Source organism: Taudactylus pleione, unplaced genomic scaffold, assembly GCF_031769625.1.
Source record: "Taudactylus pleione unplaced genomic scaffold, aTauple2 ptg000305l, whole genome shotgun sequence".
Taxonomy (NCBI): domain Eukaryota; kingdom Metazoa; phylum Chordata; class Amphibia; order Anura; family Myobatrachidae; genus Taudactylus; species Taudactylus pleione.
This window is the reverse complement of record NW_028284706.1, coordinates 7,873,123-7,887,125: the sequence shown is the minus strand read 5'-3', so window position 1 is coordinate 7,887,125 and position 14,003 is coordinate 7,873,123. Positions and strand designations below refer to the sequence as shown.

Genomic DNA, 14,003 nt, shown 5'->3' with positions numbered 1-14,003 from the left:
GTTTCTATGAAGTCCATAGGGTCCACAGGGCACCCGCCCTGACACACCTGGCTTCATATGGGCTCTGTGACTGGTCACCGGTTTTCCATCTCCCATTTCTGTGAGTATGGTTCTTGTGTGTTCCAGTCTTCCTTCTCTCTGTTTCGTCTCCTCCTCCGGCCTTGGCTGCTTACCAACGGAGGTGCCTGTGGCTCGGGGGCGGGGTATAGAGGAGGATGGACCCAAGTGCATCTTGGGAGCAGCTAAAAGCTTTAACTCAGTGGTGCCCGAGGATCCAGGATCCAGCTATACCCCAAGGTCACCCTGTGGACCCTATGGACTTCGTAGAAACAGAGATAACAAAGGTAAGTTCTTACCATATCTCTTGTTTTTTAATACTTTGTTAAGAATCCTTTGCAGACAATGGCTGTCTGAAGTCTGGAATCCATGGATATCACCAAATGCTTGGTTTCCTCCTTTGTTATGCTTTGCTAGGGCTTTACTGCAGCTGTCTTCATGTGATGTTTGTTCATGGGTCTTTATTTATTTAGTTTTATCTTCAGCAAAGGAAGTGCATGCTCAATTGGGTTGAGAGCAGGTGATTGACTCGGCCATTGCAGAATATTCTACTTTTTTGCCTTCAAAAACTCCTGGGTTGCTTTCACGGTATGTTTAGGATCATTGACCATCTGTTCTGCTAAGCGCCATACAATCTACTTTGCTGAATTTGTTTGAATCTGAGCAAACCGTATATCCATATACACTTTTTTTGTTTGTATAGTCTAATCTGGCCTTTCTAAACTTGAGGCATATGAATAGTTTGCACATAGCGGTGAACCCTCTGTATTTGCTCTCGTGAAGTCTTCTCTTTATGGTAGATTTGGATAATGATAAACCTACCTCCTGGAGAGTGTTCTTCACTTTGCTGGATGTTGTGAAGGGGTTTTTCCTTACCATGGAAAGGATCATATGATCATTCTCCACTGTGGACATCCTGGCCTTATTCGTGTTGCAGAGCTCACCAGGTTGTTGTTTTTTTTTCTTCTCTAGAATGTACCAAACTATTGATTGGGCCAATCCTAAGGTTCCCACTATATGTCTGATGCTCCTGCATGCAGGTCCGACGGGCAATATTGTCAGCGGGTGCCATGCTGCCGAAAGCAGCATGGGCCACGTGGTCGCTCATGGCATCAACAAGTGTGTACACACTTGATGATACCGGCACTCTGCCAGGTATGATCCGCTATTTGGGATAGCCTGTTTCACTTGCATTAAGAGCTCCTTTACTGCATGTTGTGGGTTCACAGCAACAGTTTCCAAATGCAAATCCCAAATTTGAAATCAACCCCAAACCTTTTGCCTGCTTAATTGATGCCCACACCTGTCCATGCAACAGATTTTGAGTAAATTTTCCAATTACTTTTGATCACTTGACAGAGAGGGGGCTACATAGTAAACAGCTGTAATTCCTAAACCCTTCTTGAATAACCTCAAATTAAAGCTGATAGCCTGCACTTTAAAACCATTTTCCTTTATATAACTGTAATTTGAATATGTTTTGGGAAACACTTAAAATAATAAAAATGTCAGTGTCCAAATAAATATGGACCTAACTGTAAATTGATTTATTCATCAAATTGATTCTAGTGCTTCCACATCTGCTGAATTACATACATTACTAGACCTTCATGTATAGTAGAACAATAGAATATAATTTAATTTATAGGAATATCATTGATATGTTACTGTGATCAATCAATTTTATGTACAATTTATAGTACAAACACTGACTTTTACCTAATTAATCTCTAACGCAGACATAAGGAGGGTATCCATTACAAGATCTGAAAACGACTGCACGATTATGACATTGTAATAGTTTCAGTCGTTTGCCAGTCATGTGATGTGCCTACACTGAACGAGCAGACATTCAGTGCAGGGTCATCTGGACACATGCTGAACCTGATGATATTATCAGGTTGACCAGCATGTTTGAAAGATGATAGATGTCTAAACGACCAGTGGGCACGCGCATCACTGGTCGTTTTAGACACTTTTGCAAACGATCGTAATCGTTCAACTTAATCGTCTAGTGGATACCCCCTATAGAGGAAAGTATTCGATATATATGTATGTAAAGATGCTTCTCTGACTCACCAGCTTAAAATCGAATATTGATTCATATTCATTTTATATGCATTTACCTTGGTGCAGAGCCTGAGAAAAACGCACGCTGAAGTGAGACCATTTCTTATTTTAATATTTAATAGATGTGTTTATGTTTTGAAAACCTTTTTTATTTTTGACGCTTAAATAAGTTATATTGTTTACAATTTGACACAAAATGAGTCTTTGGTCTCTTCTCTTCATATACTTCATTGAGGGGAGTGGAAAGTTTCAATAATGGCAACAATGTGGAAAGGATTTAAGTAGGTCATAGATAAATGTGAGTTTAATAAAGAACGATCAATCATTCCATAGTGAATGAGGTTTGTAGGAACATGGTTAATGCAAAATGTAGAAGAGTAAGGAGGAGCATAAATGAATAGAGGAAATTTCATAGTGCCAGGCTTGCGGGGACTCTACCAAGCAGCCATGACAAGAATGGGGGTGGAAAATATGACCAGGAAAGGTTATACGTGTGTGTGGGGGTAGACCAGAAAGTGAGGAGGGTGAAGGCATTCGGTATGGGATCCCGGCTGCTGCATGACCGGCAGTTCGATTCCCGGCTGCAGCAGCCCGACAAAACAGCAGAGCCCGGCAGCGGAAGCCCGACAGCGCTGGAAATCCCGATCGTTCCTAAGGTAAGTATAAACTAACCTAACCAGCCCTCCTAACCCTGACCCTCCTTAGGGATGCCTAACCATAACCTCCCCCCCAAGTGCCTAAGCCTAAATCCCCCCTGGGGATGCCTAACCCTAAACTTCCCACCCCCTAGCCTAACCCTAACCCTCCCGGGGGGCTGCCTGATTCCCCCCCGGGTGCCCTAAACCTAACCGACCCCTCCCCCCCAGCAAATGTCCGCTCGCGGCGCCCTTTTGATCTGGATGCTGGGTGCCTGTATCCCGGCGTCGGGTACATGACAGACGTCTAGATTTTAGACGCCTGTCATTTAACCCTAGGCGGGATAGAGCATTTGGGAAGCCGGCGGTCAGGATTGCGGCCGCCGGCTTCCTAAACGTATCCCGGGTGAAGGAGCTGAGCATTTGAAATATGCAGTCAGGTAGCATAGGTAAGTAATAATGGTACTGAGATGTTGGAGAAAGGGGAGGTGGAGGTAAGTAGAAGTATGCACTTATGTTTCTTTGCATGAGAGTTGTGATAGAGAAGAATATATGCAGTTATTAAAAACTGCAGAGGTTTCTAGTAAACTAAGGTACAAAAAAACAAATCTGTATGTAGGAGTGATCATGAGGTGTAGACATGAGCATCAACATTAAAGTAGTTCATTTCATTGTCAAGAATTTAGTTTTAGAAAGCATGGCTTGTAAATTGTGCAATATTGTACACAGCACACGCTTCTTAGTTTTAAGAATTCCCTTATCAAAACATTGTGCATGCGTATGTAAAGGTGGGTACACACCTGACAGATATATCTGCAGATCGAGTGATCTGCAGATATATCTGCAGATGATGGTCGTTCATACACACAGCAGATGCATTGGCCGATCAATTGGTCAGTGTGTCGACCATTTTTGTGTCGATCATTTTCATTTCGAATTTTTGACCCTGTCGACCTTTTACATGTCTAACTTTAGTGTTTGTATCTAGACATTGTCAAACTAATTACTGTCTTTCTATAGTCCGGAACCCATATTCCCTACCACATGCTCATACACTAGGGATTTTGTTCGGAGCCAGTTAACCTACTAGTATATTTTTGGAGTGTGGGAGGAAACTGAAGCACCTGGAGGAAAACCACGCAAGCACAGGGAGATTATACAAACTTCACACAGTTAGGATTGTAGTGGGAATTGAAGACACGACCTAAGTGCTGTAAGGCAGTAGTGCTAACCATTGCAATGTCTGTCTTTTAGCTTTGTCCTGATTTTGGCAGTATTTCCAGATATTAAATATTAACCCCTATTATAAGGGCTGCATAGAGTCTGGCCGGGCTCGGGTATTGCCAAGGGGTGTGGCCATATGTAAGGTGACATGGCCTCGCCGTTGTACCCCTTAGCCAGGGGCAGATTGAGGGAGGAGGGGTGTGATCAGTGTGATTTTCTCTCCCCCCCCCCCCCCCCTCTACACTGTCAGAGGAGAGACTACTGATGATTATCAGCAGCAGCATCCCTGCACCCACCGCAGCCCAGCACACCACTGGAGATACACTGCTGCTGATAGGTAACGGGGTTGGCGGTGGCAGACCCGAGCCCGTCAGGCACCTCCATCAAGCCTGGGCCTCAGGAATTAGTACCCGCTCTCTCCCTCTCCTCTCTCCCCCTCCCCCCCCCTTCCTTTCTGCGCCACCGTCTCTGCCACATACCACATAGTCATGCATTCTAATATTAATTATGACCGAAGCCATTTAACCTACCAGTGTGGGAGGCAACCTACACAGATATTGCCCTGATCAGAATTAAGGTGGGAAAGCTGCTTTTTACTAAGCTACAAGGCTATCAATAAAATGACACCAGTTAACGTCATTCTCCTCTAATTCCATTACTTGCTCCCATTCTCGGTTGCAGGACTTTATTTTCTTCCCTCCAAATCAAGTCTTACTACTTGTCTGTAAACCTTCAACTTTTTATGAAAACTTACTGTAACTCTTCAGGCAAGCATAATTACTTTCTGAACACCAACTTAACTTCACAAGGTTAAAATGTTAGGTCCCGACTGTCTGGATGCTGAATACAAACAGTGGCTCCCGACAAACAGAATCCAGACTGAGTTTTGTAAGTAATATAACCCTTATCCTAACCCTCCCCCTAACCCTTCCATCTCGCAGCCTAACCCTAACCCTCCACCTAGTGTCTAACCATAACCCTCCCCCTAACCCTAAGTCTCCCCCTGACCCTAATATTTACCTCCGCAATCTGTAAGGATTCTGACCAGCCTCACTGTTGGGATTCCAACTACATCCTGTTCTCATTCTATATACCGAAGCAGCCCTCTGACCACTGACCAACATTGCTGTGCGACTGGATTACCTTTCCAGTCTGGATATACAACATATAACATCATATATTAAACTTCTATTATCCTATAGATTGGCCTCTTACAACTTTGTCTGTTAATACCCAGTTGTGTATTACTGGGTTTGTTCCCAATTATAATGTGTTTAGAATATGCAGGAGCTGTATTACTAAATCTTCATAAATATTAAAATTATGACCCAAGCTGCTTCAAATTAGAATGTTCATCTCCTCTTTATTTCATGCCTAACTCCTGTATAATTTTAATTATGCCATAAAATAGTATAGATTTGTAACAAACTGTAGATCTACATATTACACTAGGCTTGTAGCCTACACATACTGTACTTGTAAGGGTTAAAGAGTTATGTGACGAATGACTGCCTCACACTGCAAAGAACTGCAATAAAATACTTAAACCAACAAAAAGTGCTGGTAGAACAGCATGCTATAGCATAAATAGAACTTGCATATCTGATAACCATCTAAGTAACTGGTGTTGAGTTGGTTATAGGAACATAAATACCATAATATAAAATGTAATCTAACCAATGTTTGGCTAGTAAGTGTATTTTACCACCTACTAGAAATTATATAATTTCACTTTTCTATACGGATTGTACCCTTAAGTGCTTAAAATAACCTACTACTTTACTTTGTATAAAAAAATAAGTTTTCTATTAAATTTACTGTTAAATGGAAAAGTAAATGGTAGAACTGAAAGAAGTCATGCCTTTGCAATCACAGTTACTGTATTAGACAAAATATACACCTGATCAGTTATACTGCTTTCCCAGCATATATGTCTTATTTAGTTATTTATATTTATTTATAGAGGGTCTGCATATTCCTTTGTGATTTACAATTGTGAACCAAACATTAATACAACAACAATAATAATAGTCATAAAGGGCCCTGGTTGCAAGCTTACAATATATAGAGAAATACGATTTTGATATATGAAGATAAGGACTGTATGATCCAGTCACAGCAGTGTTGGCCTTGGGTCAGAGGTTTGTATGAGTGTCAAAAGATAGAACACACGTAACTTTTACATGAATTGTATAGAGTGGAGTTAATTAGATAGATAGAATTTCTTTTGGAGGGTGTGGGTTGTTCAGGAATTTGATAAGCTTGTCTGAAGAGGAAGTTTTGGAGGCTAGAAGAAAGCCTTGTTGTGTGAGGTAGGTCTCATATAGTACTAAAATGATATAAATAACTGTTGTTTTATCTAGTATTTATTTTCATTTAGTTGCCATTCTCTATCTCTTTGGCATCCAGGGGTAAACAAGCTGAGCCGTAGACGGGTATCCTGCCGTAACTTGGCTAGTCCAGATTGTGATGGCTGGCTGTGGAAGAGAAAAGAAAATGTTGGCTTCATGTCCCAGAAGTGGAAACGCTGCTGGTGTGTCTTGAAGAAAGATAGATTTTTCTGGTACAATGCACCACAAGTAGGTTATATATATTTTTTTTAAAGTGTTTAGCTATTGTATACTCAGCAGTATTTATGATTGTTAAACAAGTATCATATAATATTTTAGTGTTGTAATGACTAAATTATATCCATATAACTGCCTCTTTACATGGTAAGTGAATATTTGCATTATGTAATCACAGTCATATATTTACATTTACTATAGGATCAATGTCGTGTTTCTTCTCCTAACTGTTGTGCACTGGCACACACAAACCTTTTATCTATGAAATATTTGGAACCTTAAGGCCTTCATATACTTTATAAACAATTGTGTCATCTAAAGTAGCATCTAAATGCCATACATGTTCCATATGTGCTGCATATAATATATTTCTGGAAAAACGACATGAGAATTACAAATATGAAACGTCCACGTTGTTGTCCTTAACAACTGTCATAATGTAACTCCTCTCCCCTCTTGCATTTCTGTGTATGTCTTGGTGATCACAAACTTTTCACACATGTGTTTTGTGTGTGTGTGTGTGTGTGTATATATATATATATAATATATATATATATATATATATATATATATATATATATTGCTATTTAAAAGTCGCTGTATCTGTGTATTTTACTTCCTCCTATATGTATATCTATCCTGTAGGATGAGAAAGCCCTGGGACTGCTAAACGTGTCTTTGTATAAACTGGAGAGCCCATTGGAAGCGAAGCCCAAAAAGAAATAGTGGGTATATGAAAAAGCTATGGAAGGATCAAAAGACTGAGAGAGGTTTTTTTTGAACGGATTTTATTCTTCTATCTTCCAGTGAATTTCAGCTGACTCATGCCACATACAAACCATTTGTCTTTGCTGCAGATAATTTGACTGACATGAAAACGTGAGTGGACCTTAATCTTTTAAGCTATATTTTTTAAATCAACGTTTTCATTGTGTAAAAATATAAATAATATACAGATGTATCCACATAAATCTAGCTTCCTTGCGCGTTAAACAGCCCTTCCAATCGCGCCATGCCGTGACGTGACTCGGTAGTGTCGAGCATCTTTTTGGCAACTTTTTACCTTTAAATGCATCTTATTCACAAATTGAATAGCTAGCAGATTAAAATGGGATGTAGTTATGAGACCGGCGGCCGCATGGCCGCCTGTCTCAATCCCGACCCTGGAATCCCCGGCAAGGGATTTAACTTAGGTGTCAAAATACTGATGCCTATGTTAATCAGGACGCCGGACCGATCGTCCTCAGGCGGGGGTAAGCATACACTTAGCCGATGATGGCAGCGGGGGGGGTGGGGTAGGTTTAGGGACCCCGGGGGGATTTAGTGTTAAGCAACCCCCCGGGAAGATTAGGGTTAAGGTGGGTACACATTATAACGATATATCTGCAGATCGAGTGATATGCAGATATATATGCAGATGGTCGTTTATACACACTGAACGATCATCATCTGCATGCTGCAGTGGGTTGGGCCGACCTGGGGGCGGGTGGGGGGGCGTGTCCTAGTTGTGGAAGGCGTAGCCATGCCCCCTTCAAAGAAAAAATTATTTGCATCGCTGCGCGCTGGGCAGGGGGGCGCTGTGTGCCCCTCAGCCCAGCGAACTGCAAATGGGAGGGCGCAATCAGTGTGATTGCTCCCCCCCCCCCCCCCCTTTGGCATAGGAGACTGCTCCGTCTGCTGCTTTAGCTGCCTTGGACAGTCTCCCAGTGCAGCCCAGCACACAGCAGCATGTGCTGGGCTGCTGTGACCCAAGAGGGAGGTGGAGCGGTGATTAGTACCCGCTCCCACCCCCTCTCGGCACCCCTGAGTACGGGCGATCGGCTGATCGCCCGTACACACTTGCCGATGCACAGATATGTCTGCAGACATATCTGTTCATTGGCTGTGCAGCACAGCCAATGCGATATGTCTGTGAATGACGTCGTTCAGACATATCGTCTGTACACACTGGCTGACGGGGGCACGATATATTGGCCGATCAATTGATTGGCCAATATATATTGGCCAGTGTGTGCCCAGCATTAGGCTAGGGGAAGGGAGGGGGTAACTTTAGGCACCTGGGGGGGGGGAAGTTAGGGTTAGGCACCCCTAAGGGGAGGGTTAGGTGGGGAGAGGGGTTAGGGATAGCATACTTACCCGTGCTGTTGGGATTTTGAACCATTGGGCTGCCGGTGTCGGGATTTTAACCACCGGGATGTGTCATTCATACTGATTCCGATTAAAATGATATGCAGCATTCCTATGTTCTCTGTGCGTCTGCGGGTGTATCTGCATGTGAAATGCTACGTTACAGTGATACAGCCGCTGACACTGTAACGTAGCATTTCACATGCAGATGCACAGAGAACATAGGCACATATAATTTTAATCAGCAGAAGCTGCCTGAGCTAGATATTCACATCACTGTGTGAATAAGATGCATTTGAAGGTAGAAAGTCGCATGAACGATGCTCGGTGATACCGAGGCACACCGAGCTTCCATGTGATGTGGCGTGACTTGTAGTGCATGGAGATGTGTGTGGACACATCTGTATAGACTGCCCTTCTGTTCCTCTTCATTGGCATTCACTATCTTGCTTTAGAGCTTATATATAGAACTGTTACACTAGCACATATGTATACTTCAACAAATTCTTCCTTCTGTTATATTAAACACAGTACAGTGATCCTTCTTAGCTTATGTCTTACTCATTGTCTCTTTCTGCAGGTGGGTGAGCTGTCTGATAAAAGCTCTGCAGAAATTTAAAGTTCCGCCAAACTCCAATCATTCAAAAGAGGAAGGTATTTATTGACACCTTTGGCGCTTCTAAAATACTCTTGAAATGCCTGTACATTCACTTCAAAAGTTATCAGAAAAATAAGTGCTGAAATGCTTAGGCATCTTTTTAAATACATATTTAAATATTTTGGCATTTTGTCTGTATTTCCTGCCTAATATTAATCTAATATTCTTGAAGCAAATACTCTATTTTTATTATTTAATAATTTATCATAAATAATGACTAATTATACACCATTAATAAATGATTTGCACGGTTATACCCAGGAGATATATATATATATATATTTAAATCATTAGGATAATTATATTAAAGAAAAATTGCACACAAGTATGAAGTGGAGTAACAAGTATATTATTATTATTATTATTATTATTATTATTATTATAAAAATATTTAATATTCACATATATATTATAAAACAATAGTATAACATTGTCAAATATAATCCAATATTTCATTGTGTTTTAATTATATATGTTTGTAAGCAATGCAAGAAATAGCATAAGAGGTAAGTGTGAGCAGAGAGAGCTAAGATGGGTACCAGAAAGCATGGGGGAAAATGTGTGTGTAAAATATTATGTATGTTTATAGGGAATAAGTGTTATTCATGCACTAAGCAAATATGGGATATATTAATAAATTGTGGGATGCAATCTATCTGATATAACACTTAGAGGTGTGTGTATATGACTGCATAGTTATGAGTAAGAGCGAGAGAGTGGGGTCTATAGATATGCAGAACGCGTAGCACATGGTTTTTTTGTTTGGACTCCATCTTGGAATGTTCCCATTCAAAGCTGTTATTACTTAAACTCCCATGTTGCTACAGTTAAATCAATCCTTAAAAACTGATTAAAGCCTAGGATTATAGCTATGATAATATAACACAATATACAAACTTTACAATACTATCATAATGTAGCAAGTAATTTACTATCCTTATGCATCCAAGCACATTGTTCAGGATCGTACTATTATCTAAGGGAAAAGCACGTCGGTAGCCATTTTTTGCTTTCACTAATAATTACCATTTGATATATATAGAATGTGTATTTTTCAGGTAAATGACTACAGTATGTGATACATTCCATGATATAGTATGCCAACATTTATAAACTATATAACACCCTAAAATACCTATGAGCTAATTCCATTATTCCCTTTTACATTTCACTTTTACATATCTGCACAATTATGTTATTTAGATATAGGTTTAAGCTGTGGATATTTGATAATCACTGTTACTTTCATTTTTTTATATATATTTTTATTTATAAAAACAACATGGGTAAATCCATGAAAAGAGGCATGAAAAGAAAAAATACATTATACACGATGATGAGCAAGATACAGTAAACATATACCAGCACATTTCCATGGCCATCCTTTACAAAGTACATACTTGGACATAAATGTTGGTAAGAATTAGGGTGTTTGGCACTCACCCGCCGGGCAGCATAATGGGAGGATCACCCAGAAAAATTCGAGTTTTGTATCACTGGGTCAGACTCATGCTATGATGGAACTGGGATTGTGTTAAGGAAGGAAAAGTTACTATAAAACTTTCCCGTGTATCAAAAAAGGAAGAGGCCTTGTTCTCTTTATGAAACAGCGTCTCCACCCAGGCCTTTCGGAAAATAAAGGTTAGTTTCTCCCTATATAGTTGAAAATTAATAGGGGTTAGGTGTATTCATTCTTGTGAAATTTTATTTTTTGCTGCAGCACTTATAGCAAGCAATAATTATCTACTGCCTGGAGTAGGTCTCTGCCCCCTGAGAAAAATGCCCAGAATGGCCCACTCAGGAGTTAAAAGTACATATTTGACCAGGTGGGTCTTAGCCTTCCGCCTTACCCACCTCCAGAAGCCCTGGATTACTGGACACTCCCAAAGACAGTGACAAAGGTTGGCCTCCTCCCTTGTACATCTGGGGCAAGTATTAAAATCAGATAAACCCATTGTATTCCATCTTTGGGAGGACAAATAAGTCCTATGATACACATTTAAGAAAAGCTCATTATATGTACTAGCTGTCAGCAGTGTGCGTGATCTCAGCAACCCTCGTATTAGGTAATTAGTAGGAAGAGATGGAAATTATCAGCCATTAGCGCATCCCTTGACTGAAAAAGTCATGATCTAAGTCCTCACTTTGGAATTTATAATAGAGAGAGAGAGCCTTACATGAGGGTATTGGTCCAGAAAGTCATTGGTCTAATGAATTATGCCAGTTGACGGCTGAGAATGCACGCACCATAGAGGCTATGTAATGTTGTGCCTGAGAGTAAGCCAGGGAATAAACCTGCAGAGTCACGAATTTCACAGTTGGCTCTTGGAATGTCAGGGGCCACCTTGCATTAAAGTCAAGTAGGTGACAGACCATGACACCCCCCCACCTAAAATGATTGTGGGTAGGAACTGTGATTCAAGGGGTGTACTAGTGTAAACAGTTTGATCTTGTAACGAATCAGTCAAGAATCTCATCAGGGAGGCATAGTTATAAACAAGAATATTGGGAAAATGTATTCTCCCATTAGGTTTAGGTTGGTATTGCTTCCAAAGGCTAGTACGAGCCCTGCCGCCCTGCCATTAAAATGACTGAAACAACTTATTAATTAGCTGAATATCCTTTGTGGTGAGGATAATGGGTAATGTCTGTAGCATGTATAAGAGAGGTGAAAAAGTTGTCATCTTGATCAGGATGGCCCCCACCAAGATATGAGAGGGTCAAGTGTTTCCAACTCCTGAGCTCCTCCGTAATAATTCGAGATACATTAATTTCATATAATAGAGCAGGATTCTTAGGTTAAAGAATACCCAAGTATTCTAAATGCAAGGAGCCCCAGGAGAATGGAAAGGATTAGAACCCAGGAAGGAGTGGCATGACTGGGATAGAGAAACATTGCCATTGATTTGTTTGTGTTAATTTTTAGACCAGAGATGTCCCCAAACTGCTCAAACTTAATAATCAAAAGGTACTGTGTGTTGGGGGGTCTACAATGTATAAAAGGATGTCTTCTGTATATACTGTAATTTTAACTCTACGTGAACCCACACAAACTTCCCGGAAACCAAACCATTGTTTCACAAAATGGAGGATGGGATCTATAGCTAGATTGAAGATGAGAGGGGAGAGGGCATCCTTGACAGGTGCCCTGTCTCCGCTCCAGAGGCAATCCACACAGTCCGTTAATCGAGAATTACGTAGAGGAGGAATGATAGAAAAAACGAATAAGACTGGGACAAATTCTCTACTACTAAAACCTCAAACAATTGGGGGCCAGAGAATAGTATTGAACGCCTTATATGTATCAAGACTTAGGAGCATGTTCTGAGCACGGGGGTCTTTGGTGGAGGCAATTATAGTGGTCAAAGTGGTACGGATGCCGTTAATCAAATACCTACCTTCCGCAAATCACAACTGATGGTCAGTTAAAAGGGTAGGTAAGATTTGCTGCCATCGAATGGCCATAATTTTAGCATGGAGTTTATAGTCCATGTTTAGCTATGTTATGGGGTGGCATGAACCAAGAAGAAGGGGATCCCTCTCCAGCTTAGGTAAAAGGATCATATGAGTGGCGTTAAAAGATCAAAGGGCAGGGTAGTCACTTTCAATGTCTCAGAATAAATATAGGAGCAGCGGGGACGATCATCTTGGAGGATTTTGTAGTACCCTCCCGACAAACCATCTGGACTGGGAGCTTTATGGGCATGCAAGGTCCTTAGTAGTGTCTCAAAGTTCTTGGTCAATGATTTTTGAGTGCAGGATGTCACATTTGTCTGGAGTAAGCTTAGGTAGGCAGGCTTTGTCTTACAAAAATCTCTGCTGCTTAAGGTCAACTGGCTGAGGGGCGTAAAATGTAGAATAATAGGTATTAAATTGGGTCAAAATGGCTTGTAATTCAGTAACAGGAGACAGAGTGGCAGGATTGAGGATCATTAAGATATGTTTCCTAGACTTGGCTATGGTTGCCAAAATGTGGCCGGCTTTGTTGCCCCAACGATAATATTTGTGTTTAGAAATTTCTAAGCTATGTTTTACCTGTGAGAGAAGGAAATCTTCTAGCAGTTGACGAGCTTGTTTCTAATAATGCAACTTACAGTATCTGGAGAGGGATCCAAAGTGTAAGTTTGGGCAACAGAAGCATGTAATGAAGTACAAGTTTCTGCAACCTCGCGCTTTTGCTTAGCCATGTAACTAATAATGTGGCCTCGTAATACTGCCTTTGAAGTCTCCCTTATAAGCCCAGGATTGTCCCAATGATGAAGATTATCAATTTGGGTGGTCCGAATTTGTTGATGACAAAGGATTGGATATCAGGAGAGGAGTCCAGATGCATATAGAATTGCCATATGTTATCACGATAAGGGTCTGAGGGAAATATTAGTGTCGCAGTGATGGGAGCATGATCCGAGATCATGATGTCATGTAAGCGTTTGTTGTGCAGGCGGGACATTAAAACATTGGACAATAGAGGATAATCGATGCATGACAAAGAACTGTGCACTGCTGAATAATGTGTGCAGGATCGGTAGGGTTGAGGAGGTGCCAACGATCCCAAAGATATAGTGTAGTTAATAAAGACAGGAGTGCCCATCACATAGAGGAAAGTGCTCTAGGAGGTGGGGGCCTTATCAATAAAGTCCCCTCCCATAATTAGAGGGTAATTGT

General features: G+C 40.9%; 1 protein-coding gene across 3 annotated transcripts in view; it reads left to right on the top strand.

The window, feature by feature from the left end:
* Positions 1–14,003, top strand: part of CNKSR1 (connector enhancer of kinase suppressor of Ras 1) — a 104,178-nt gene that overhangs the window by 68,647 nt on the left and 21,528 nt on the right. For all 3 annotated transcript variants that reach the window (XM_088442087.1, XM_088442086.1, XM_088442085.1), the window contains 4 exons: positions 6,396–6,565; positions 7,199–7,278; positions 7,361–7,432; positions 9,261–9,334. In XM_088442087.1, the coding sequence (XP_088298213.1) occupies positions 6,396–6,565; positions 7,199–7,278; positions 7,361–7,432; positions 9,261–9,334 (396 nt within the window). The remainder of the gene's footprint in view (positions 1–6,395; positions 6,566–7,198; positions 7,279–7,360; positions 7,433–9,260; positions 9,335–14,003) is intronic.